The sequence below is a fragment of the Ambystoma mexicanum genome, chromosome 9 (assembly GCF_040938575.1).
Source record: "Ambystoma mexicanum isolate Mex_15411 chromosome 9, UKY_AmexF1_1, whole genome shotgun sequence".
NCBI classification, from domain to species: Eukaryota; Metazoa; Chordata; class Amphibia; order Caudata; family Ambystomatidae; genus Ambystoma; species Ambystoma mexicanum.
In genome coordinates this window covers 779,965,142-779,991,187 of record NC_090931.1, presented here as the reverse complement: position 1 = coordinate 779,991,187, position 26,046 = coordinate 779,965,142, and the positions used below count along the sequence as shown (strand labels likewise).

Here is a 26,046-nt window from a genome sequence, read left to right as displayed (position 1 = left end):
AAGCTTTTCAGCAGAGGGCGTAGTGCACCTCGACTTGGCCATCGATCCCTCTTGACTCGATACGGCAGACATTCGACTCCGGACGTGACGTTGGTCATCGTACATATACTGGATCACTATGCACCCGTACCTCAGTTCCTTTTTTCTGAGCATTCATCACGCTGCTCGCGCAACAATTCTCACGAGAATTTTCAACTGACGAATTTTCATTTGTTCAATGAGATTTCGACACAATGTCCACTCCCAAAGTGTCGAGCTTCAAGTGCTGCAAGGACTGTAGTTCCAAGATATCCATCATGGACCCACAGAGCATCTGCGGGTTGTGCCTCGGTGTCAGTCGCGTCACTGAGGACTGTGGTTCTTGTAGAAAAATGAACCCGAAATCGCTATGGGAAAGGGCTGCGAAACTCGTGATAGGCCGGCCCCCTTCTAAATCCCCAGCCTGCTCGACCGCCCGGTCATCGGAGCCCGATACTTAGGGGCCTGCTCCTGAAAATGAGTGTAGGAATAGAAAAAAAGTCTAAGAAGAGATCCCACTCTCAGAGCCACTCTTCTTCCTTTCCCTCCCATAAAAAGAAACAGTGTCATCGTTGCAGGCATGGATCCGATTTGTCAGAGGAACAAAGGAGGTTGTAGACAGGGCCTGCATCCAAGGCTTTCGTAAGAGCAGATGCTCGGCATGTTTCAGAAAGCGGCTACTTGTATGGGGACTCCACTTGGTTTGGCGGCCCTTTCTTTTATGTTGAAACGTGAGATTGTTTCATCAAGATCATCATGAAATGTATGGTGCGCTTATAAGTTGCATAATTAGAATTGGGCTACAAATCATCAACTAGCAGTGTGAGATGCGCTAGCAGCAGATCATACACCAGAAGATGAAGATAGGGATGTTTTTTTTTAAATCTAATACAGGATGGTAAGGATGCTATGAGGCAATTGTTAGTCAAGCCTGGATACGGTTAACTCTGTAAGTAGAGCAATGGCTGCCGGTACAGTATTAAGATGCCTGGCATGGCTCAGAAGATAAGGTTTTACCTCAGATGTCCAGACACATTTGCTGGACATGCCCTTCGATGGGACTCAATTGTTTGGTGAAAAAGCTGACAGCAGCTTACAGAAATTGCAAGCTTTAAGAGCAGCAGCTAAATCTCTTGGGGTGGCAATAAGACAACCTGTACAACCTTCAGGACAAGGGTGGAGAGGATGTTCTTTTCGTTTCTACTCTTCCATTTCAAGAGGAAGCGGACAATACACTCGAAGGGCACCTCCTGGAGCCAGAGGCAAAGGGGGTAGATCTCCCCGCGCAACACCCACTGAATTGCCCTCAGCTGCGGCTGGGACAGCAAAATCCCTTTGACTCACTCACCCACAAATCAGTGGTAGGAGACAGGCAATCACAACATCTCTGGAGTTGGCGAGGCATAACCCCAGATGCATGGGTGCTACAAACAGTAGCCTATGGTTATTGCCTTCCAATCTTAAAGAAACCCCTGGATTTCCCCCAAGAGTCCAATCTTAATTGGATCCAGATCTGCTCCTCCAAAAGGAGATTCTCATCCTTTTGGAGAAATGTTCAATAGTGCTGGTACATGCAGAGAGATGAAGCAGGGTTGATACTGTCCCTATTTCCCAATCCCCAAGAGGGACGGAGGAGTGCAACCCATCTTGGACTTGAGATGCTTGAACAAGTTCCTCAGGAAGGACAAGTTCAAGATGGTAACTCTTTTGCGGATCCTTCAGGCCCTTTGACTCCAGGATTGGTTGGTTTTGTTGGACCTTCGGAATGCTTACTGTCATGTGCCAATACATCAGAAAGTACCTGAGGTTCACGGATCTCATTATCAGTTTCGGGTTCTGCCATTCGGGCTCACATATGCCCAGAGGGTCTTCACCAGGCTTATGGCAGTGGTGGCCATAGGGAGTGGAGTCACATCTACCCTTAACTGGATGACTGGTTATCAGAACTTGTTCTCCGGAACAGTCTCAGTCATCTCAGTCGCACTTGCCACTTCCTACATGAGCTGAGCTTCTCCCTGCACTTCAGGAAATCCCACATGACACCCTCACAGAAGCTTCAATTTATTGGAGCAGTCCTGGATTCAGCCCCGGGAAAAGCCTTGCCACCCTAGTTAAGGGCTCAACATCTCGCAGATGGTCCAAAGATGTGGTAGTGTCCAACATCTCCCGGCCTTCGACTTCCTAAGGTTGCTCGGCCTCATGGCATCCTGCATTTTCTGGTGCCAGAATCCCATCTGAGAATGAGGTCCCTTCAGTGGGGTCTCAGATCTCAGAGATCTCAATTCTCTGGCCGAATTAGACCTTCTCCAGGTCCTGACAAAGGTTGCCCAGGATTTCCTGTGGTGGGCCTGCCGAGAGAATGTACTGAGAGGAAAACCTTTTGGCAACCATGTCCAGAGATGACAGTTGGGACAGATGCCGCCCTCACAGGATGGGAAGCACACATGAAAGATCTTTGTCAGCGGACACTGTTCTCAGTCGGAGTCTAGATGTCAGGCTGAGAGGTCCTGTATCCGCGGAAGCTGCTGAACCCCCGACAATCCCCCTGAGATGTATTTCCCAGAACTAGTTTTCAATACAGCTCTGTAAACTACACCCCAAAGCGAAAGGGGGAATGGGACAACAAAACAACACCAGGCAGACTGCGTCAAGGCTAATCAGTGCTGAACCTGCAGAGGATAAAGAATAACATATACACTTCCTTAATTCACTTACTTAACCTTATGAATGGGAAGACATTAATCCTTAACTAATAATTGAGAATCCTACCTGGTTCTTCTCTTGAAATTTCTTAGAGAAGCGGATAAGAAGCTGAAAATCTCTCTTACTTGCGATACTTGAAATTCCCAGCAACTTCTTACATTAGGCAAAACTGGAAGTCTTAGTTCTTTGTTTGTCTTTTTTCCAACATGCACTGGTAGTTCAATTAGATTGTCTTTAAAATGTTCTTTCTTGTCATTTCAAAACTTTTCAAACTATTTATAATTATCTTGAGTCTTTGAATCCTTGAAGAAAGAGGAAACACGTGCTAAATGCACACGCAGGTTATTTCCATTTAAATTATCGATGAACTTCACATAGAAATCTTCCTGGTTGAAGAACACGCGCAAACGGATGAAGACGCGCAATCAAAATAATCCACACGCGCAATAATCCACACGCGCAATAGTCCACACGCGCAATAATGTTCTCCTGCGAGACACGCGAAATAAAAACACCCGCGCTATTGAGTTCAAACGCAACGAAGTGATTCTCACGCGCAAAATCACTCGCGATGGAAAAAACACACGCGCACTCACATGGCACGCGACGAACAGATTCTCGCGCTTTGTACACCCGCGCTAAAAATCACACACGCTTTGTATTTCACACGCGCTTTGTACACCCGCGCTAAAAATCACACGCGCTTTGTATTTCACACGCGTTTTGTATTTCACACGCGCTTTGTACACCCGCGCTAAAAATCACACGCGCTTTGTATTTCACACGCGCTTTGTATTTCACACGCGCTTTGTAGTTCTCACGCAGCGTATAGTTTCTCGCGCTAAGGATCACCCGCGCTATAAAATCGCACGCGCTCTTTAGTTCACACACAGCGTATAGCTTTTCGCGCAAAGGATCACCCGCGCAATAAAACACACGCGCGTTTAAAATTGCACGAGACCAACCTCTACTCGCACTCGGAATACACACGCTAGAAAGCACGCGCTCACTTGAATTCGCACGCGACAGTCAAAATCTCGCGCTAAGGAACACCGCACTGGAAACACAAGCGCACTCCGGTAGTTCAATAGTTTTAGTAGAAACACTACTTTTAACGAATTTTCAAGGAGAATGTTATTAAGATGAACAGATTTACAGTAAAAATAAAGTCACTTATCTCCTGAGTGAATTCACAAAGATTTCCTGCTTTTCCTATCTTCAAAAACGAATTCCTGCCAGCTGAAGACTTCTCCTGAAACCCCCAAGAAAGTAGCCGCTCAACTGCTGAGATCTGAAGGATAAAATCCACCAGGCCTAATACTAAAGCAGGAGCAGCCACTGAACACGTCCTCTCAGATGGGGTTTTGATGATGAAAGGCACAGAGTGACAGTTTAGAATGTTCATTGTTTTTCAGCATTGTCTTCTAGCCAATCAGAGCTGTCACTGTGAGGCTCCATCTTGCCTTGGGTCAGAACCAGGATTCTGAATCAACAAGTTAAGGCCTAACCAACTATAATGGAAAACTTCCCACCCACACAAAGCTAATCTGAAAAGGATAAATAATAAAAAGGAAACTTGAATAAGAGATGGAAACCTGACACTAGAATCCATATTCACGTATTAGAGCTGAGGGCAGTCAGATTAGCTCTGTTGGCCTTCCAGCCCTCAATACGGGGGAAAAGTGCCCTGATAATGACGGACAATACAGTGGCCATGCATTACCTCAACAAGAGAGGGGCGTAGGATCACTGACCCTGTGCAGAGAGGAAATGCAGCTCTGGTTCTGGGCACTGAGAGAAGAAATCTCTCTTCTGGCAGTTCATCTAGCCGAAGAGGAAAACACAGCGGCTGACACTCTGAGCAGGCAGAGCATGATCTCCCATGAGTGGGAGTTAGCTCAGGAAGTCCTTCTGGAGGTCTTCACCCATTGGGGAAGCCTAAAGTGGATCTGTTCGCGACCAGTGTCAATCAGAGGTGCAAACAGTTCTGCTCCATGGAATTTCCCCAAAGAGGAGCTCTAGGGGACGTGTTTGTGGTGGACTGGGAGTTGCCACTTCTGTATGCGTTTCCACGGGTTCCCGTCATTCCTCTTGTCATCAGGAGGTTGAGGTAGTTCAGGAAAACCATGATCCTCATTGCTCCGGATTAGGCCAGGTTGACGTAGGACCCGGACATTCTGGAAATGGCCATCTGCCCTTCAGTTCGTCTTCCCCAAAGAGAGGACCTACTCTCGCGAGAGGGAGGTTGCATTCTTCACCCAGAGATCAGGAATCTCAATCTTCATGCCTGGTGTCTGAGCCGGTAAGATCCAAGGATTGGGACCTTCCAGAAGACGTGTTGGAGGTGTTGCTTTTGGCTAGAAGACCAGCAACTAAATCCCTATACCGCTGCCATTGGAAGTTTTGCAGCTAGTGCGGGGGAAAAGAAAGTTGATCCTTTCACAGGCAAACTTGCCACTTTTCTTTCTTACTTAATCCATTTGACCCATTCAGGTTTACAAGTGACTATAGTCAAAGCCTACTTAGCAGCACTTTCGATTTTTAAGAGATCTCCTGATGAGGGATTGTACTTTAAAGTGCTGATTGTCATACAGTTTCTAAAAGGACTAACCAATTTGTTTCCAATAACTCCATTTATCATACCAACATGGGAATGGAACTTAGTGTTTCGAGCCATTACACTTGTGTCCTTTGAGGATGCTAACACTTAAGACTTCCTTCTTGTTATCTATCACGTCTGACCGCAGGGTACGCGAACTGCAGGTTCTATCTTCAAAACCACCTTTTAAGTCTGTTTTTAAGGACACAGTAGTGTTAAAAGTCCGTTCAACTTTTCTTCCAAAAGTGGTGTCAGAATTTCATTTAACGTAACGGATAGTCTTATCGACTTTTTAGCCAATGCCTCACCCATCAAAAGAAGAAGAGAGGCTTCATCGGGAAGACTCTAGAAGGGTGTTAAGTTATTACATTTCACAGACGGCTAATGTGTGTAAGAATGACCACCTTTTTGTAGGATATGCAGAGCAGAGATTAGGTTTGGCGGTAACAAAGCAAACCATTTCATGATGGATAGTTTATGTGCATTACTGAATGCTACTCACTAGCAGGGAAAGACTCACCCAAAGGGTGCATTCCACTATAGGAGTGGCAGCTTCTTCGGCTCTGGAAAGAGGGGTGCCAGTGCACGACATCTGCAGAGCGGCAACTTGGTTGTCCCTTCATACATTCAGCAAATGTTGCTGTTCGCCATAACATCAATAAATAGAAATTCTTAGCACAAAGATGAGGAATACGTGGGAGGACACAATCCATCCAAAGAACAAGAACATTTCCTGTGGTAAGATTCTTTTCACTGGATGTTATTCCTCAACGCCCTCCCATCTTGTTTGCCAAGAATGTCTGTGTTTTACACCTTCCTTTCTCGCAATGTCAGATTAGTCTCCATCTGTAGCAAGGCATGCAGAATAAGGGGAAAAACTAGAACTGAGGTAATAGTCACTGCGCATGTTCCATATACCAGCATCAATGTCACAGCCAAGGACAGTACGGAGGCCGTCGAGGGCCATGACTAGATGCTGCACGGCACTCGACTCTATGAAAAATAAAATCCAAAGCAAGCTGCAAACAGACTTGGGTGTATCAAAGATGAGGATTACGTGGGACGAACATCCAGTTGAAAGAACGTTACCATGGGTATGTAACTTGTTCTTTTCTTAGTGTACTGTGGAACAATGATTTGTGATGGTACACGACTGTTCACCCCTTGAGAAAACAGGAAGTGGAGGAAAATGCGATGTGATGCCACTTCCTGTTTTGTAAAGAGTTGAAAGGTTGTGTGCCATCACTTGCCATGATATCACTTGGGGGCGGAGTCAAATTACATGACTTCCTGTGATGTCATCAGAGGTCAAGGGTCATGTGATGCCACTTGCACTACCTCTGGGAATTTAATGTTGCATCCCTGTTCGCATGTTGTCCGAAGGAGAGAGTGAATGCAAATGATTTGGCAGTCAGGCTAGGTGAGGTGTGAAGCCGTTAAAGTGCAGGTCTTTTAGCCACCCGTGAATGTCATCCTGATTAGATGGGTGACCGAGTACGACAAGTTCAGTCTTTGTGGGATTGAGCTTTCAGGTATGTGCTTGTTATCCCGGCTTGAAAGAACAGAGGCAAATCCTGAGTTGTGAGATGACCTCCGTACCACTAATGTTGGGTTATAATTGGGTGTCATTTGCATGTTGGTGGAGAGAGATGGTTGGGTTATTGAGAAGTGATCCCAATGGCTCCATCCATAGATAGAAGATCACAAGGGAGAGTGTTTATCCTTATTAGACTCCTCCGGTGACCACTCTGCGGTCTAACTTGAAGTTGCCCATCTGAACAGCTTGGTGCTTCCTCCGAAAGATAAGTTGTGAACCAGTTGAGATAGGTGCTCAAGAAGCCCACCCTGTAGGCAGCATAAATTACGTTTTTCCTTGATTTGAAGAGCGCGGTCTATGGACATTGATGGTGGCTGTTTCAGTGCTGCATTGTATCCTGCACCCAGATAGGTAATCGCAAAGTAGGCCATGTTGGTTAATCGGATTGTGGGCTTGGTTGGCACCTGCCCCCTCAATGATTTTTCCAGGAAATTGGAGGCTATTAATCAGTCAGAGGTTTGCAAGATCATCTGGGTGGAAGTTGGATTTTTGAGGAGACAGATTAGACTTGTTTTTTAAGGTGTTTGGGAAGATGAGTGGGGTATTTACTATTTTAAGGAGGGGTAAGGACGGCCATCCTTGTGGAGAGGGATTGAGAGTGGGGGGCAACCTGATTTTGCTGTATTGATCTTTTATCTGTGTTGTTGAGGAAAAAGTTGTTAATAGCATTGCATTTCTCCACCATGGGGTCTGGCATGATATGAATATTCCCTGTCGTCAGGCTGGGAATCCTCGGTAAAGAAAAAATCAGTATCAGTTTCGTTTCTGATCTGTCTTTCTTAGTAGTAAGCAATCACTGGTCTCTGGGTCATACTGCCCCCCAGCCAATGACTGCCCTCTCCCTAAGCCCCGCCCTCGGCAGCCATACTCAAATTATTACTGCACGCTCATGTCCTCGTGCTATAGCTCTCGAGCTTTTACTGTGTTTTGCGCTTTTTTAACGAGATTTATCTCCTTTTTCGGTCTAATCGAGCCTCAAGCTCCACCGTTTCTACTTCTGATCAACGGGGACCCGTTTCGGATTTATCTACGCCCCTCAAAGGTGAAGTTTTCGTCGAGTTACGCTTCTTGGGGGATTCCAGAAGTTTCTGAGGCCTACCTCGTGGACGAGAAGAACATGGCCCAGGATAAGGGAAGCTCGACTCCCGGCAAACTGTTCAGCATCTGCCCTGGATGCAACCTACAAAATGTGTTCAAGGAGGACGAGCATTTGAAATGCCTTTATTGCCTCCACGAGGACAAAATGCACGTGGAGAAGGAGTGTGTGTTTTGCATGAACATGTCGGATCGGACTATGAGGGATCGCCGGACCCGCCTCTTCAACTGGCTGGATGGCAAGAGCCCAACAGGTGAGGAGAAGAAGAAGTCCGAGCTTTCTTCCAAGTCCTGTGAGGGCGCCCCGGTGACGGAGGCCCAACAGAAGGCAAAGCACCGCGAGTCCGTGGGAACCGGGAGCGCCGAACGGTCAGGCTCCTTGGCTGTCAGGCAGGGCGCACCTTCACCGACCCCATCAACCGCGAGCCAACGCTCCGGCTCGGGGAAGAGAAAATCCGAGAACCCGGCTAAGCTTCTGGAGAAGCCCCGGTTGATCTCGAAGGAACCGGCAGAGGGGGAGCGAGGCGGTGACCCTCCCCCTAAGGTGAAGGCCTCAAGCGCGCCTATAGCAGCGAAGGCCCTGATCCACCCAGCTAAGGCCTCTATCGAGGGAGTCGCTGCAGCCCTGGCCAAGCCTGTGGAGGCTATCCCAGTGGAGGCGACCTCAGGGCCCAGAGATTCCCTGCCTCCGCGGAGGGAATTCTGTTTTAAGACCATTGAGAAGACCCCCGTGAAGACCTCGGTGGAAAAAGAGGGGGGGCGGTGTCCGTTACGGACACGGACACAACCTCTGAGGAGGAGCTGGCCGAGAATCTGGAAGAGGCCAAGCCCCACGGGAGGAATCCATTTTGACAGCAATCCAAGCCTTATGCAAGGAGATAAGGACGAGACTGCCCCTACCCCCTGCCGGACAACCCAGCTGTGCCGGGTCAGTCGGAAAGCCCTCCGAACAAGAGGAGGAGAATTCATCCAGTGCCCCTTCAGCACTCACAGCCTTCTCAGCCTTTGTCGCCTTCCCCGAACCCGAGGGACGACACGGGAATGGACACGACCACGACGGGGACGGATGACGACGGCGGTGACGACGGGACTGGCCTCCCGTCTCCGATTCCTTGGGCATCTCCGCCAGACGAGATTGGCTCCTTCCACACCATGATTGTCAGGGCATCCGAGCTTTTTCAGCTCTGCCCTGAGGAGAAGAAGAAGGAAGGCTTCCTCTACCAACGGCACGAGGCCAAGAGGAAGACGGTCCTCGCGGTGCCATTGCTGGATGACATCTGGGAGGAGGGACTTGCCCTCCGCAAAAACCTATTCACGACACCTGCCAAGAGGGACCGGTATGAGAAGAAGTACCAGGGCCCGACACGGCCCCGTTGTGCCTTAGGGCGCAGCCGACCCCGGATTCGGTTGTCTCAGCAGCGGCCAAGAAGAAAGCGGGGGGACCATCAGCTTCATCCTCTACTTCCCCACCGGACGGTGAGGGAAAGAAGCTGGATGCCGTGGGACGATGAGTCATCTCGGCGACGACGATTAAGGCAACCAATGCCCTAGCGATTGTGGCCCGACAGGGAATTGTGGTACAAGATTGCTCCCCTGTTGGACTTCCTCCTGGACGATCCTACAGGAGGAGGAGGAGGTGGCGTCGGACACGCCATAACTGTGGCCACGGACATTGCCGACACCGGTTTCCTCCAGTTGGGCAACAGCATTTGCCTTCGACGGCAGGGGTGGCTCAAGGCGACGGATTTCCACCAGGACGTGCAAGCCAAGTGTTTGGACATGCCCTTCGATGGGAACAATCTGTTTGGAAAGACTGTGGATGAGTCGCTACAGGCCATCAAGACTGACACGGAGACGGCTCGGGCCTAGGGAGTTCTGCAGCAGCGGCGGCCGCGCTTTCCGAACTCCGAAGGCAAGCAAGGTGCCTCCAAAGGATTCGGCGACGGCTCCTCCACCTACTATCAGGCGGCCCGCTCCTCGTCGCAAGAAGCCTAAAGGGGACGAGGCAAGTCGGGTGGATCTCGCTGTTGTCGCCAGGGAGGCCAAGGCGGCAAGGCTACTTCCAAGCAAGACTGAACCGGCTGCCGCGTCGGGCCCCCACCGAAGCACCCCGGTGGGAGGCCGGCTGACAAAGTTTGTCAGCATGTGGGAATCCATCGAGGCCCATGGGCACACATTGGAATTTCTAAAGAAGTGCCCCCGAATTCCACCCGTGGCCAGGAAGGACAACCACATCCCTCAACTGCTGTTAGAGGTAAGGGTGATGCTCAAGAAAGGAGCCATCGAGCTCGTCCCAGAGAGGCTCCGGGGCTCCGGAGTATACTCAAGATACTTCCTCGTCAGAAAGAAGACAGGAGGTTGGCGTCCCATCTGGACTTGCGTTGGCTAAACAAATACATCAAGGCACAGAAGTTCCAGATGGTCACCCTCCAGCACGTGCTTTCACATCCCCATCTTAAAAGGACACCGAAAGTTTCTCAGGTTCGTAGTCCAAGGGCGGCACTACCAGTTCAAGGCCCTCCCATTCGGATTGAAGTCGGCGCCCAGGGTGTTCACCAAGTGCCTAGCACCAGTGGCGGCACGGCTGTGCCTGCAGGGGATCCACGTCTTTCCGTCGCAGGTCGCGCTGTTTCTGGGAGCCAAGCTCGATACAGTAGCGCAGTTGGCCTCGCCGTCCGGAGGAAAGAACGCAGGCCATCCTGGGCAAGGTACAGTGTCTGCTGGCCACGGACGTGGCCAGAGTGAAGTCCATCAAGTCCCTTCTCAGGATTATGTCCTCTTGCATCTATCTGGTGCGCCTGTGCAGGCTTTGGATGTGTCCTCTGCAGGAGTTCCTCGACGCCCATTGGACACAAACAATGGACAGCTTCGCTCAATGAAGTATTCCGCCAGGCGATTTGATGCTGGGGCATCCACGCGCATCTCGCCGCGGGCACGGACTTTCAGACCCCAGCATACCAGGTGACGGTGACGACGGATGCCTCCTTGGAGGGGTGGGGAGCGAACACTGGAGATCTTCACGCGAAAGGCCTGTGGCTCCCGGAGGAGAGGCTGCTCCACATCAACATACTGGAGCTCCGAGCAGTGTTCTGGGCCCTCAAGTCATTCCTCCCCTCCCTCAAGGGCAAGGTGGTGAGGATCTTCACCGACAACACCACCATGATGTTCTACATCCGGAAACAGGGAGGAACCAGATCCCCAGCCCTATCCAAGGAGGCCCAGGATCTGTGGCACTTGGACGTTGCCCAGAGGATGTTTCTGGTGCCTTTTCATCTAGCAGGGATAAAAACACCATTGCCGACTCTCTCAGCAGGGAGCTGCGCTCTTGCCACAAGTGGGAACTACACCAGGATCAAGTGGATCAACTCTTCCGCCGATGGGGCAAACCCCAAATCGACCTGTTCGCGACAGCGATAAACTCTAAGTGCCAGAGGTTCGCCAGCAGGATCCCCCAGCCGAGGAGCATGGACGATGCTTTCTCGTTCCCCTGGGACTGCCTGTTCCTGTATGCGTTTCCGCCGTTGCTGTTGCTGCTCAGGCTCATCAACAACTCAAGAGGTCCCGCTGCAGGATGATCCTCGTCGTACCGAGGTGGCTGAGACAGATATGGTTCCCGGACCTTCTGGACTTGTCAGTGTCCCCACCAGTCAAACTGTCGACTGCATATCTTCTCTCCAGAGAAGGAGGCGCCATTCTTCATCACGACCCGGAGTCGCTGAACTTGCAGGCCTGGCTCCGGCAGCACTAGAGTTTGGAGGGTACGATATCCCGGCTGACTGCAGAGAGGTTCTTGCAAAGGCCAGGGCGTCCTCAACTCTCAAGTGTTACGGACACAAGTGGAAGAGGTTCTCTGTCTGGTGCCGTGCACAGAAGAGTAACCCTCTACGGATTACAGCCCCTCAAGTGCTACCGTACTTACTGTCGCTGGCCAAAGCTGGACTAGCTCACGCTTCCATCAAGATACATCTGGCAGCAATTTCCTGATACACCAGAACTGTGGGACGATCGTCCCTGTGTTCTCATCGCCTAGTGAAGGAGTTTATAGAAGGACTATTACGATCGTTCCCGCCGGTGAAGGCTCCAGCCCCGGCATGGGAACTCAACGTGGTGCTGATGAGGCTCATGGGCCCGCCATTCGAGCCCTTGCATTCGGCTCCGTTGAAGTTTCTGTTGTGGAAGACAGCCATCACCTTGTGGCCATCACCTCTGCACGATGCGTGGGAGAGATTCAGGCCCTTTCCTGCAAGCCTCCATACTTGACTTTCCACGAGACGAGGGTGGTGCTGAGGACGCACCCCTCCTTCATGCCAAGGTGCCGTCGGACTTCCATCTCAACGAGCCCTTCGTCGCCGGCCGAGAGGACTGTGCACCCGCTGGATGTAGCTATGTGGACCGAAAGAAGAGTTTTCGGAAGACATCACAGCTGTTTGTGAACTTTGGACCTGTGAACCAAGGGAAGGCTCTCTCGAAGGCTTCCATTTCCAGATGGCTCTCTGGCCACATCATGCACTGTCATCAGTTGGCAAACCGACCGTTGCCCGGCCGTCCGAGAGCCCATTCGACCAGTGCGATCACTGCTACCACGGCGTTCTTGTCTGGTGTGCCCCTGCTGGATATCTGCAGGGCTGCTTTTGGAGCTCGACGCACACCTTCACGAGATTCTACTGCGTCGACTGGGATTCCAGGGAGGAGTCCAGAGTCAGCCAGGCAGTGCTGCGCAACCTGTTTGCTCAAGCTGAGCCTGGTGAGGAGGTAAGAGATGCTTAATGTTGAGTTTTATGTAATGCTTAATGTTGAGCCTTGCCACCTCCCGTGGTTGTGCATGTGTGTACTGCTATGCATTCTTATATTTATGAGCATGTGAATCCATGCCAGACCCCATGCTGGAGAAGGAACAAGTTACTTACCTGTAACTGTTGTTCTCCAGCATGGTTCTGGCATGAATTCACATGCAAACCCTCCCTCCGTCCCCTCTGCGGCTCTTCACTTGGTCATACTGCCACTGTACGTGCTACCAAATCTGAGGATGGCTGCCGAGGGCGGGGCTTAGGGAGAGGGCAGTCATTGGCTGGGGGCAGTATGACCCAGAGACCAGTGATTGGTTACTACTAAGAAAGACAGATCAGATCAGAAACAGTTACAGGTAAGTAACTTGTTCCTTGTCTGTAGACTCAGGCATTACCAGGTCAGGCCGTGGGTTTGAGCAGTGTTTGACTGCTGTGAAGAAAGCTTTACTCCTGTTGGCAGCTGTCAAGATAGCTCATAAGTAATATGCATATTTTGGCTTTGATGAGAGACAAGCACATACTGGGCCTCATTACGAGTTTGGAGGTAGCCATGAAGGGCATGGCTACCTCCAAACTCGGGTCCGGGTGCCCTGAATGGGGAAATACCGGGCTATTCCGACCTTGGAGGGCCTGGTATTTCCCCATTCAGGTAACCCGGACCCGGTACATCCCCATTCCCATGGGGCTCAATGGGAAAGGGGAGCATGCTAACAACGGGCCTGTTAATGACGGGCCCGTTGTTAGCATGCTGGGCCGATCACGGGACCCGCTAAGGACGTCTGGTAAAACCAAGCGTCCTTAGCGGGTCCCGCGAGCGGACCTCGTAATGAGGCGATAGGGGGTTAACGGCGCCAGCAGCTCTACCGGCGCCGTTAACCCCCTACCGCCAGGGTCATAATGAGGCCCACTGTGTGAGGCCTTGAGAGTGAGGATGTCTTTGTTCCTCTGCGTTTTATGCCAGCATTTCTTGAGTGACCGGATGGTGCCCTTATTGTTGATTAGTTGTTCCATGTACCGGGAAGAATGTTTAACTCTGATGTGACTTAGTTTCAGTAGGGCAAAGTGGATCAAACAGTTCCATTATGGTTCGATTGCGATTTAGTACGAGAATGTTGATGTTGCCTTTAGTTATGGTAATAAGCATCTATGCAGCACCCATCATCAATGTACTAGTCTTGCAGTTGGGATAGACGCGTATTGAGCCCCCGGCCGTTATCACCACTGTTTTTTTTTTTTTTTTTTAACACCAGGAGGGTTTCCGGGTAAGAAACTGAACTAGAAAGGAAGAGCTGGTTGATTTTTTTTTTTTTAACCTTTGTTTCAGTAAAATTTAATTAGATATATATAGGGTGGGTAAGGGCATAGATTCGGATGAGGGGAGGTGGGCGGCTGGTTGCATGGGGTCTCCCCCCGACCCCCGCATTTTAGACTAAAAAAAAGTCAAATTAATTCGATCAGATGTGATTAGGTCAAATGTTTTAGGTCAAATAGACCCAAACCGATTAAATACATACCCACATGGTGAAGAACCTCGCTTCAAAGTCTTTCCTAATCTTAAGGTACCTGTCCTGCTGGTAATTAGACATGTGTAGTGCGTACAAGAGTTAGTAAACAGGGAGGCAGAAGCAACTACCTCCTTTTGTGGTCTTAGTATTTATGAACATGCAGAGCTGTTTCAATAGAAGAAAAATACTTCTAGTTAAATCCTAACAAACAGCAAAGACTCTTTGTTATCCTGGCAGAATATTCCTGAGAAATCACTTAGCTGGAATCTGGGAGTCGGGCTTACCCCTGAACATGGCAGGCTGCCTCTAAGCACCCGACAGGTGGAATGGGGAGTCACCACTTGCATGTGTAATCTCTCCATGAAATGGGCTTGTTGCCTGCACGCATGCAGCAAGGGACCATGGCATACATCTCTGTCGCAAGCAATGCCCTGAGCATGCATATGACTCGGGTGACAAAAACGGCATCCCCCGTTGCCACCACTCCACCTCCCCTTTGGAATTCTATGGATGGCTCCAGTTTTTACTGGTGCCGCAGAACTGTTCTTAATCTGTGGAACGGAACAGGGTCCTTGCACATCAGAATGTGCAGGCATGCACTGGCAACACACAAACACGGTGTATCCGTATGTGTGCATTGCCCTTACACACCACAACACAGTAATGCACGGTTGTGGAAACTATCCAGGTAAAGCAACAGCCCCCTGATATTTTCAGCGAGCCTTAAACTCTGAATGAGCCAGCTTCTAGAAATTGAAGCCGATAAAGGGAAGTGCTTCATAAATAACACCAGTAGCGCATTTACAAGGGCAATTACGTTATTCACTTTCAGCAAACCGCTTAGAGATTACGCTGGCAGGCCAACGTTTGATGTTACTGTTGTAAGAGCTAGCTTTAAGAGATCCCAAGAGGATGTGTTTTGGGCATAGAGGGGCAGGTAGTTGGTGGGAGTGGTCATAGGCAGTCAATAGATGGGTAAATAATCAAACCACACTCACACCGCTGTGTGTCCCTCCTTACAGACCATCTCACTCCAGCTGCAGGCCAATGCAATCTCTTCGGCTTACGCGCCACCTAATAGTTACAACTAAAAGGGGCAAGGGCAGGCACACGAAAGGGTCGTATCATGCCAGAGCAGAAAGATATAAAAAAGATTTGGTGGGGGTGGGGGGTTGATTTATGTATTCGAAAGGGCAGATTGGATGAAAACGGAAAAGAGGCAAACCGCATAGATCCGCTATACATAACTTCCTCCCAGGGGTGGACTGTCCTATAGGGAACTCGAGTTTTACCGCTAGCCCTCTGCACCCTGGGCCTCTTTTGTGGGGCATTTCCCAATTTTCCCATAAGAAAAGGTCTGGGCTATTTGAAAATGTGTAATATGGGGCCACTTTGAGAATTATCTCCTCTTTTGGTTTCCAGTCCACCCCTGCGTCCTCCCAAAGCAGCGGATTTAATGGAATAAAATATTCAAAGATCACTGAATGTTTTGAAGTATATTAAGAGATGTAGCCACTGTCTGTGGTTGTGTGTCTTTTAACACGTGTAATGGTCCTAGATTGCGTGTGTATGCTTGCAAATGAACAATTACAGTATTTTTTCAATAGTGTGTGTGTGTGTGGTCAGCAGGTGAAGCGCCTGCTTCCCAGATGTTTGTGCAGCCTCTGCTACAGGTTTCCTGTGCAGTGTTTCATGCTACTGAGGTCAATACATTGGCTTGTGTTAAATTGCGAAATACCAGCTATTGTTACAGTGCTTAGCACAAGGGATTTGGCATAAAGCACTAGATAACTGGGATATTATTGTTTTCAAAATGATAATGGAAGCACATAAGGATAACATGAGAACCGGCCCTAACTCGGCTTCAAAGAGAATTATGATATAATAGGCTATTAAAACGAGAGAGAACTAAAAGAAAGGGCTTGATTCCAAGCAGTGCAAGGAGGTGAAGGCTGAAGCTTGCTGAGGGAGTAGCGAGGGGTGACAGCAGATACATCTGCGTTTCAGCCGAAGGCCAAAGCGTTTCAAGGTTAAGGGGCACGCAGCGAACCAGGAGGCAGCCGCTCAATAGGAATCCCAAGCGGTATCCAGTGCGGAAATTAATGTTTTCTATTTCCTGCACTGGACTGTATTTTTATCAGAAAGATGGCGAGCTTCTCCACCCCCTTTCATTTCCCGCCACACATTCTTGGCTGGCGACAAGAGTGAAAGGCCTACACTTGCATTCGCTGCTACTGTGCGAAAAAAGAACCTTTCAAATGCATAAAGGAAAAAAGCTTCCCCGCACCCTCCGTGGAGCTTCATGTGAGACATACACTGCAGTGTGCTGTGTTTACAAGATAACAAATGCATGTTCCCGAAACTCATCTCGTTGGCTTCATTGCATTGCTGTTCCTTTAACGTTCCATGTTTTCTTTTTTGCAGAGTGAGAACGGTGTAAGTATATTTGCCTCAGATTGGTGTTTTTCCAACTTCCGGGTCGCTTCACACTCTTTCTTGGGAACTTCCTCCGTTGGGTAAAACACGCGCACAGGATCCCTCCACCCCCTCAACCTTCAAAACACACCCCAAGTCCCCAAGAGTTCTCTGTCAATCAGCCATGTCCCTGCCATGAAAACCCAAAGACCACCATTCACCTCATACAATGGAGTTTCCAAAGACGCGCTCATTACATTATTTAGCAACTTTAAAAGAACAAAAAACATTTTGGTCGCTCTTGCTCAGTAGTGCACGTGCGGCCTACAGGACGGTTCAATCAACCAGATTACCGAGATGGTTGGATGCTTGCCCTATTCTTTTTCCTCTGCAACCTTTGCCTTGCACCGAAAAAAATAGCATTGCTTCACGGGTAACTAAAAGGGAATTCAGTGCATTGGTGAATAATGCATGAAATCGGGCCGGCTTCTTCTCAAAGGTTTGCACTGGAGCAAATGAGATGCCCTATACTTGGTTCATAGGCGCATCCGTTTAGTGAATAGTATTTGCACACGAGGATCTCAGAGATGCGCCAGTTTTTGGCCCTGTGAACCAGGTATATGGTTGCCGATGCGAACCATAATTGCCCGCAGGCATCACCTGAATTGCTCTAGTACAAATCTGTTTGTATTGAGGCCAAAGTGTTTCTCAAGGTGCTGATCATGGGAGAGGCACTGACAATCAACGTTGTCTTGTGAGGCACAGCATGGTGCACTCTTGTATAAGATTATTATTAGCCCAATAGTTTGACTTTCACACTCCACACAATACAAGAGCACACATGCTCATATAGCCAAGATGAACCAGGATGAAATCAGAAATCCACAGCAGGTCCCTTACTTTCTCTCTGATTGGTCGAGGGTTGCTCACGTTGCACTTCGGTCACAGTTTCATTGGCGTTTCATGTGCTGGTTGACAGACGATTTTCTAGTCCCACCAGGTTTAGGCTCTGACTTCTCGTTGTGGTGATTTGCTTCTCTACCTCCCCTGACATTGACGGCCCCACAAAATCAATTCTTACTGTGGTGGCACTTTATTCCGTACTCTCATCTTCTGGGATTAATGGGCCTGCATGTGCGATGGGATGTTGGTGTGATACCTGTTTCTTTTTAGCAAAAGGTTGGTGCATTGCAAAACTTTGTTGTTTTCAGAGTATGCTCTAAATTCAACTGTGTGTGCGCGTGCGTGTTTCTCTTGGTACGCGCCCTTTAAGTCCTGAGTTGCATTATACGTCTTTGCAAAGCAAAATGATATGTCCAGATGTACAGATATAAAGTTACCACTGTGGTATTGTACTCTTCGACTCTATCTTGATGGGTATCAAGACATAAGACCTTGATGCCGCCGCGTGTCAGTATCAGGAACTGCCCCATATGAGTTAAATGCACTGTCGGTAGGTACCTTTTGCATGCATGAGCCAAGCGTCGTCCTGTGAGTCAGCTGCTCTTGCACCTCGGCTCCATTCATAAGCCACTCATTTAGTTGGACATGGTCAACGGGCTGCAGTACTTTAATCTGTCACCATGCTGGTAACTTAATTTAACTCCAGCGTTTGGCTGTCTCTTAGCTTCAACACACGGGAACACTTTCCAAAGCAAGGGTAGTAAAGCGAGGAGCCCAAGCAAAACAGGCCTTTTCACTTACTCGCTCTACAATGACGCCTATATAAGTGCAGGGTAGTGATTATAGTTGGCCTACTAAGTACTTGATCAGAGCCATGCTGTCAAAAGTTTGCCACTGATGATGCCTTAGCTTTGATAGTTTGTACATATATCTTAGATTGAACTGCAGTAGTGTGTAACTTGTACTAATCCGTGTTGCAGACAACCAGACATCTTGTAAGAGTAGTTTGTGATGCCAACCTGCACACAATCGTCCCATCGTAAATGTTGCATAGTTACATAGAAGGGAATTTATAAGAAGCCAGGTGGGGAAGATCAGAACCTGTCTGGATTACAAGTTACGGGATGAAGCCGAGGAAGAAGCCGTAACTACCAGTAAATATGGAGGTGGAACAGGTCTTAGAAATAACAGAACGGTGCATCATAAGTAGCACATCAGCTTTACGTAGCAAAGAGACTTGAATCTGCAGACTTTCCTAGGTCAGCTTATCGCTATCAAGCAGTCTAAATTGGTATTGCAGAAAGTCAAAGGTTTCAATGGCTTGTGCGTAAAGCAAGACAAGAAAACATATTATATTCCTGTGAGGATGATCTCTCCCAAGACTGTGAGTGCGTAAGAAAGCATGTCAGAATAGTTCTTAGTAGTAGCAGTGTACGATTCATCAAGTGCTTTGCCAGTGTTTACACGGATTCCAGTGTACTCATTATGAACCATGACAAAGTCACCAGAAACTATTGATCCATGCAATACTGATAAACGTTGGAACTGTGAACAGAAGCCAGCACATGGGCAACTCGTTTGTCTTGGAAGCAAGACCACGCAGAGCAACAGAGGTTCAAATCCCGGATCCGTTCTTAGAAACCGAGTCAGGTATGGTATTAGGCACGTTATAAAAAAAACAATTAAATAAATAAAAAATGCCATAAAAGATACTCAGAATTAATGGCAAATGAGGTTCAAAGAGGAATGAACTAAAGCTAAAGTAAGCAAATTCAAGATGGCAACTTAATTCCAATTTTTGGAAGTGATCCATTCAAATGGATGAATGCTGTCAGTAGATTTGAATGTGTATTCCCTTATTCCTGTTATGTGCATGTGCTGAGACTTGTGGTCACATGGCACCGTTTTCCATTCAGGATTTACCCTATTAGCCTAAGATTGACTCCTACAATTTGAAAAACGTTCGAAATCAGTGATAGCGACCCAACTGTGACCATGATGAAGTCCTGGCTTCTCTTCAGCTGGAGATGTCACTGCTCTGCACACTAGATTTTTTAATCGTCCCAGCTAGATCCTCCTTGCTCACCCACTGGAATAGCTCAATTGAATAGGCTGGTCACATCGGTCTTGTTTCTAAGTGGAAAACGTCCAAAGTAGTGCCATGCACAGAAGGAACATTCCACACACTGAACCCCTCGAATCCCAGGCTTTCAGTCTCCGGGATTTAAAGGATAGTTGATGGAGCCAACATAACCTTTTAGCTACTGCAAAGGAAACACAATAACTGAATAGTGAATTGCAGGGTGTGTATGGAACGTGGTCTATATTATCTAGAAAATGTGGAAGCCCCAGAGGACTGCAAGGGGAAGAATTACCCTCCAGTAGTATATTAAGAGCAGTTCATAGTTCTCAGGAAACAAGCAAACAGTCCATTCCAGGAAACCCATTGCGACTCTGCGGGACATTGGGCACAGCTGAATTTGGAACACTTGTTGCAGCATATCTTCTAAGATCGGGCATTCTAGTGGAAGTTGGATTTTGCACATGTTGAAAGAGGGAAAGTACCAGTGTATTCATAAGGCTGTCTTGAGGGAGAATTAAGCTTTTCATCTTTGCTTGAAACCTTTTGCCTTCATTTGAAGCTTTTCGTCTTTGCTTTCCCCCACCCTTGAAGAAGCCTAAAAGTTACCAATCTTTGTCTTATACATTGGACAGGTTCTATTCACTGTTGAAGAGAAGCAGATGAAGGAAGTGAAAGGCTCTTACTCCATTTCACCTCTACTGGAGTCAATGGTTAACAATCTGTCTTGAAGACATTTTCTAATCAGATCGATATATATCTCCAGATACGATTCCAGTGGGGTGGTGGGGAGGTCTTAGCCTTACCTATCTTCTAGAGTCGGAGTTTGCCAATTTCTGGGTGTAAATTACCAATATGTTCCTTCAGTTGAAGGATCTAGTGGTGAGAAAAATCCCTCTGCTTCTGTTTGCAAGACTGGACCCTGAGTGTGGACGCGCTCGACCACACTACAGGAGCAAACAGATGTGGTACGGAAAGAGTCTCAAATGTAGAGAAGATACCAATCGGCAAGAGAAAGCGCTGTCACGGCACAGAGAGACTAGGATGCTGAGAAAGGCCTATTTGTATTCCCCGCTTGAAAGCCCAAGATTTGCTGCCCAGGAAACCTGGTGGACTGGTGTGTATATCATAAGGGCAATGGAGGCAGAGATGCAGATATTGTTATGATGAGTGTGGCAGCATGAGCACTCAAGTCCATTCTAGATACAGTCAAGCTGGGACTGTAGCACAATGATTGGCCTGACAATCTAATTATTGAAAGATTTACTTATGACAAGCAATAAGGATGTAGAAGATGATGGCAAGTTGATGATTGAGAATACAAGTAAGTAAATGAGCTGAGCTGGTGAGTACGTGTTTTCTTCTCGGTTAAACCTTTCAGGCAAGAAGTCAGTTATAAGATAGAATCAGTGTGTAAAGCCATTGTGTTTAGTATTTAAAGGCACAGTAAAGCACTTCTACATAGTTCTTTAGAGGATTATATTTTATAAACTCGTTTAGGTAGGGCAGGGAGTTCCACTGGACCAAAATATCTATGTCTATTCCAGAATCCTAAAGGATAGATTGAAGGCATAGAATGAGTTTCTCATACTGAAAATGTGTACACATGTTCTGAACCCCTGAGCTTATAGGGCCGTCTCTCCCCCCATAGCCGCATTCCTGCAGCAATATTGTGGATGTGCAGGAATGGACATAGGATATGCTGTAATAGCAATATATCTGGGAAAATGTATGCATCCATCTTAATACTCTTTCACTTGAAAAATAAAAGATTAATTAGCCATTCCAACACGTATACAGTGCAGAAATTAGACCTTTAATTCAGAAGTAACTATTAACATGTAGCCAAAGTATCCAACAGCCATTTTGGTGAGCATGACTCTCTTTGGTGGTATAAAAGGTGCATTAGTAAGGATGTGATGATGTCAAATACATCTGAGCTAAAGCTGTTTGGTGCAGCATCAGGCACCCAAGTCTATGCATTTATATATTAAATGTGCAATATAGCCTGTCGGTTAGCCAACCAACATCCTATATTGCAGCCCTTAACCTTTCCTGTTTCTGACTACCTTAAATGGATATACGCTCAAAACCAAACTTCATTGTGCAATCCTGGAGGACCGAAGTCATAGCTGTATGCATTTCCTCCTAGAGGACATTACAACCTGTGTGATGCTCATGCGTGTTGTGCACACAGCTGAATGAATGAGCCTAGCAACCGCAGCAGCTCCATCATCTGCTCTAGGCATGAATGCAAACGCATCTCACCCCATCGCATCCAGAGAGGCTGGAAACCGCACAGAATCCCCCTTGGTTTTTGCTCTCGCAAAAACCCGGTGAAATCAGTCGGAATTCATGTAAATGCCTTCCGCCATGCACGGACATTGTGGCTGCTATTTATGATTGTGTTTGGGTGTAAAACGGCATGAACACTACGGGTGGCTGGAATTCCGTGCTGGATGTACAGGTGAGCACAATTCTAATAATAAAATACATGAGCACTGCTTACATGTAAGTGTAAGAAGTTTTTTCCATGCCTTTTTTGTTTTTACTGAGCTCCACAATGTTGTAACGTCTGTTAATAAAGGCAGCAATTGGCTTTGAAATATTGAATTGCCGCGTCCGTATTTAGTCAATACCTTGAATCAAATCAGACAGTGTTGATAGCAGCAGAGTAAGGTCAAAGCGACTTTTGCATGGTTTAGCAGTTTAACCAATCTCTGAAACTGGGCACTCACTTTTAGTTTTGGTTACTCAGTCTCGAACCACAGGTGGCGCAGGGAAGTCTGCGGATGACACCGTGTACGATGTTGCAGCAGACGTCCTGAGCAAACTCCCACCAAACTTTGACATTGAAGCTGCAATGAGGAAATACCCAACGACCTACACACAGAGCATGAATACTGTTCTTGTCCAGGAGATGGGGAGATTCAACAAGCTTTTGTCCACACTCAGAGACTCCTGTGTCAATATCCAAAAGGCGATTAAGGTAAGCCACAGCCAGCGGAAACTAGTTACATGATATGATAGAAGTCATTTATCTCTAGGCGGGACAAGACAGGGAAGGGAAGACAGAGGGAGGACAACCATCTTACTAGGCCTTGTGTAATTGTGGCAACATTGTATATGGTGACATTATGTATGGGGACATGTTGCAGGGATGTACCCTGCTCCCCTTGGTAAAAAGTGTTTTCAATGTAATAATGTCTTTGCAAAAAACAGCGACTTTTTTGTCATGAGACATTTTTGCGGGGACATTATTACATGAAACCATTCAGATCATGCACGTGCGAGAACGGGAAGTGCAAGGGGAAAGGGAGGGAGGGAGGGAGGGAAGTGCAAGGGGAAAGGGAGGGAGGGAGGGAGGGAAGTGCAAGGGAGAGGGGAGGGGAAAACAGGGCAGAAATGCTCTGAGTAAGTGCAGACCGGGCAGCGTGGCTCTGGGTAGTGCAAGGAGAAGAAGGCACCGTAGGGTTACATTTACAGCCGGTAAGTGCGTGGTTTGCCCGGAGGCAGTGCAAGGGTGACTGTCGAGAGATTGCCTGGTACCCAGTGAGACTCTGAGGGTAGCCAAGCAACCAGTCCGTACAGCAGAGAGGTAGGTCTGGTAGGTCAGCAGGGGAGGGAGAGAGAAAGCACAGGAGAATAGGGAAGTTTTAAGCTGCTTCTGGAACTATATTGAAGAGAAGTATGATTACAGCTCAGAAACTATGTTGTCTGTAGTTGAGAGCCTATGCACAGTCACACAATTTAATTATGGATGTGCTTTTAGGGCAGCCGAACATAGGCTTTAGTATCATAAGAAGAATTATCTTCTTTTCATTAATTCAAAATGTCATTGAAAAAGTGACCAGTCTACGTAGTTTTGAGAGTAAGACTGACTTGTTGACTGTGTTTTGAAGACTTTCAATTCCAATGAGCTATCAGTTCCAGTGCCTCACCAACAGCTAGTGGTTTATAGGCTGTGTATGATTAGCAAACAAGGGTGGTGTGTTATTCCCCTGTAAAAAAAAAAAAAAAAAAAAAGAAAAAAACTAGCTTTTAAAAACATTGACCTGAAACTTGGCAACATTTTTCCAATTTCACGTTTTTTGTGAAAAAGCTATCAGACAAAATACAACCCCACAAGTTTTAATATTCGATAATCCGTATGCTGGAAAAATGTCATTAGCTACATGGAAAGATGCTATTGTTAACATATTCTGAAATGGGTTCTGTAAGGATCTCTTTGAAACCCTGGTTTATGGGGAGTTGGTGAGAGAGCAGAAAGGACATGACATCCATCCCAATGCATGAGAAGGGAACATTAATGATGGGGAGAGGTAGTAACAGGGACTTCCCAGCATCCATTTGGGAGGTCATTAGTCATATGGGGGACTTCAGGCAGTATATCTGGATCTCTGGCCAAATGAACCAGGAAATAACATGGACTTGCCTCTTGGTCACCCCCTGATGTTGGACTAAGAGGTGAGTGTGACCAGTAGTTGGTACCGCGTGCAGCCTCCTCCTGGAATTCATCCCTGGCCCTGTAAATCAAATCATTCCATATTACAAAGCATGGGCGTAGGACATGGGGAGGAGAGGCGGGACAAATCCCCCCCACCATTTTAAGTGGGGGGGGGTGTAATGTCATTTATCCTCCCCAGATTATGTGTTTGGTGTATCGTGCAGGGATCTGTTTTTGAAGTGGGGGGAGGAGCTGCTTACTATGCAAGCTGCCCTCTCTCCCTGGCCCCCAAAGCATGGGCACAATACCCTGGGGGCAGATGGGTGATCATCTGCCCCCAGGGAAGGGGGGCAAAAAAAAAAAGATATATATTTTTGAAACGTAGTTTTGGGTGGGGTGGGTGCGGGTGGGACCACTAGCCACCAGGGATTTTTGCAAGGGGGGGAGCCCTCTCCCCCCACCCTAAGTGGATGGGGGCATCTTATGTAGCCTTCCCTGGGGGCAGATTTCTGCCCCTAGGAAGAAGTACATGAGATGCCCCCATCCATCTGGGGTGGGAGGGAGGCCACTGCAAATATTGGTAGAGCCACCCCCCAGGCCTGGGGCAGTACGTTTTGCCCCCCCCCCCCGGGGTGGCAGATGGCCACACACATGTGCCTATCTGCCCCTAGGAAAGGGGCAAAACAAAAATAAAACAAATTATGTCTTGTTTTGGGTAGGTGTGGGGGGCCACTGAACCACCATGGATGTTTTTAGTGGAAAGGGGGATGACCCTCTCCCCCCACCCCAAATGGATGGGGGACATCTCATGTAGCCCTCCCTGGGGGCAGATTGCTAGCACAATCTGCCGCTAAGAAAGAGGCAAAACAAAAACAAAAATAAAAAAATAACTTGTTTTGGGTGGGTGTGGGGGGGTCACTAAACCACCATGGATGTTTTTAGTGAAAAGGGGGGTGCCCGTGGGTGTCTTCTTTTCGGAAATGCATGGCGTTTGCTGTTTTCCTTGGTGGCTTTGACACCCTAGGCCCAAATCTGTAGGTTGTCCACATGAGCAAAATCTGCTTTGCCGAAAGGCTTGGGGTTACCAGTGGGTTAGCCGTTCCCCTTTGTGCCGAGTTAGGTGCATACACACATGTGAGGTACCGTTTTCGTCGGGACACCTGTGGGAACGCAGGAAGGTAGGACATCTGTTGTTGGCAGTGTGTTTCGTGGGTATGCAGAGGGAAATGTCTCTGGAATTCGGTGGAAATATTCAGACATTTCACTCTGGCCACCCACTGAACACACCGCCAACAACACATGTCCTACCATCCTGCACTCCCACAGGTGTCCCGATGAAAACGGTCCCTCAAATGTGTGGGTGCACATACCTGGGCGCAAAGGGAAAAGGCTAACCCACTGGTAACCCCAAGACTTTTGGTAGAGCAGATTTTGCTCATGTGGAAACATACAGATTTGGGCCTAGGGTGTCAAAGCCACCAAGGAAAACAGGGAACCACATGCATTTCCAAAAAGAGGACACCCGTGGGAATCCACAGAGGTCTGATTTGCGTGAATCGCCCCAGAATGTATTACCCACAATCCCTGACAAAGTCTGAAATTTGGTTAAAAAACTACAATTTTCAGACATTTCCCTCTTGCCACCCACCGAAACACGCTGCCAACACCACATGTCCTACCTTCCCGCGTTCCCACAGGTGTCCTGACGTAAACAGTGTCAGGTTTTGAACCTGATTTACCAGCCTTGACAAACGGTACCTCACATGTGTGGGTGCACCTACCTGGACACAAAGGGAAAAGGCTAAACCACTGGTAACCCCCCAAAGGGTTTGGGGAGACAACCTACAGATTTGGGCCTAGGGTGTCGAAGCCACGAAGGAAAACAGGGTACCCCATG

At 48.0% G+C, this 26,046-nt stretch overlaps 1 protein-coding gene across 2 annotated transcripts in view; it reads left to right on the top strand.

Annotated features, from left to right (window-relative positions):
* DNAH7 (dynein axonemal heavy chain 7) overlaps positions 1-26,046 on the top strand; it is a 1,167,586-nt gene that overhangs the window by 951,199 nt on the left and 190,341 nt on the right. For both annotated transcript variants that reach the window (XM_069615701.1, XM_069615700.1), the window contains one exon: positions 22,461-22,691. In XM_069615701.1, the coding sequence (XP_069471802.1) occupies positions 22,461-22,691 (231 nt within the window). The remainder of the gene's footprint in view (positions 1-22,460; positions 22,692-26,046) is intronic.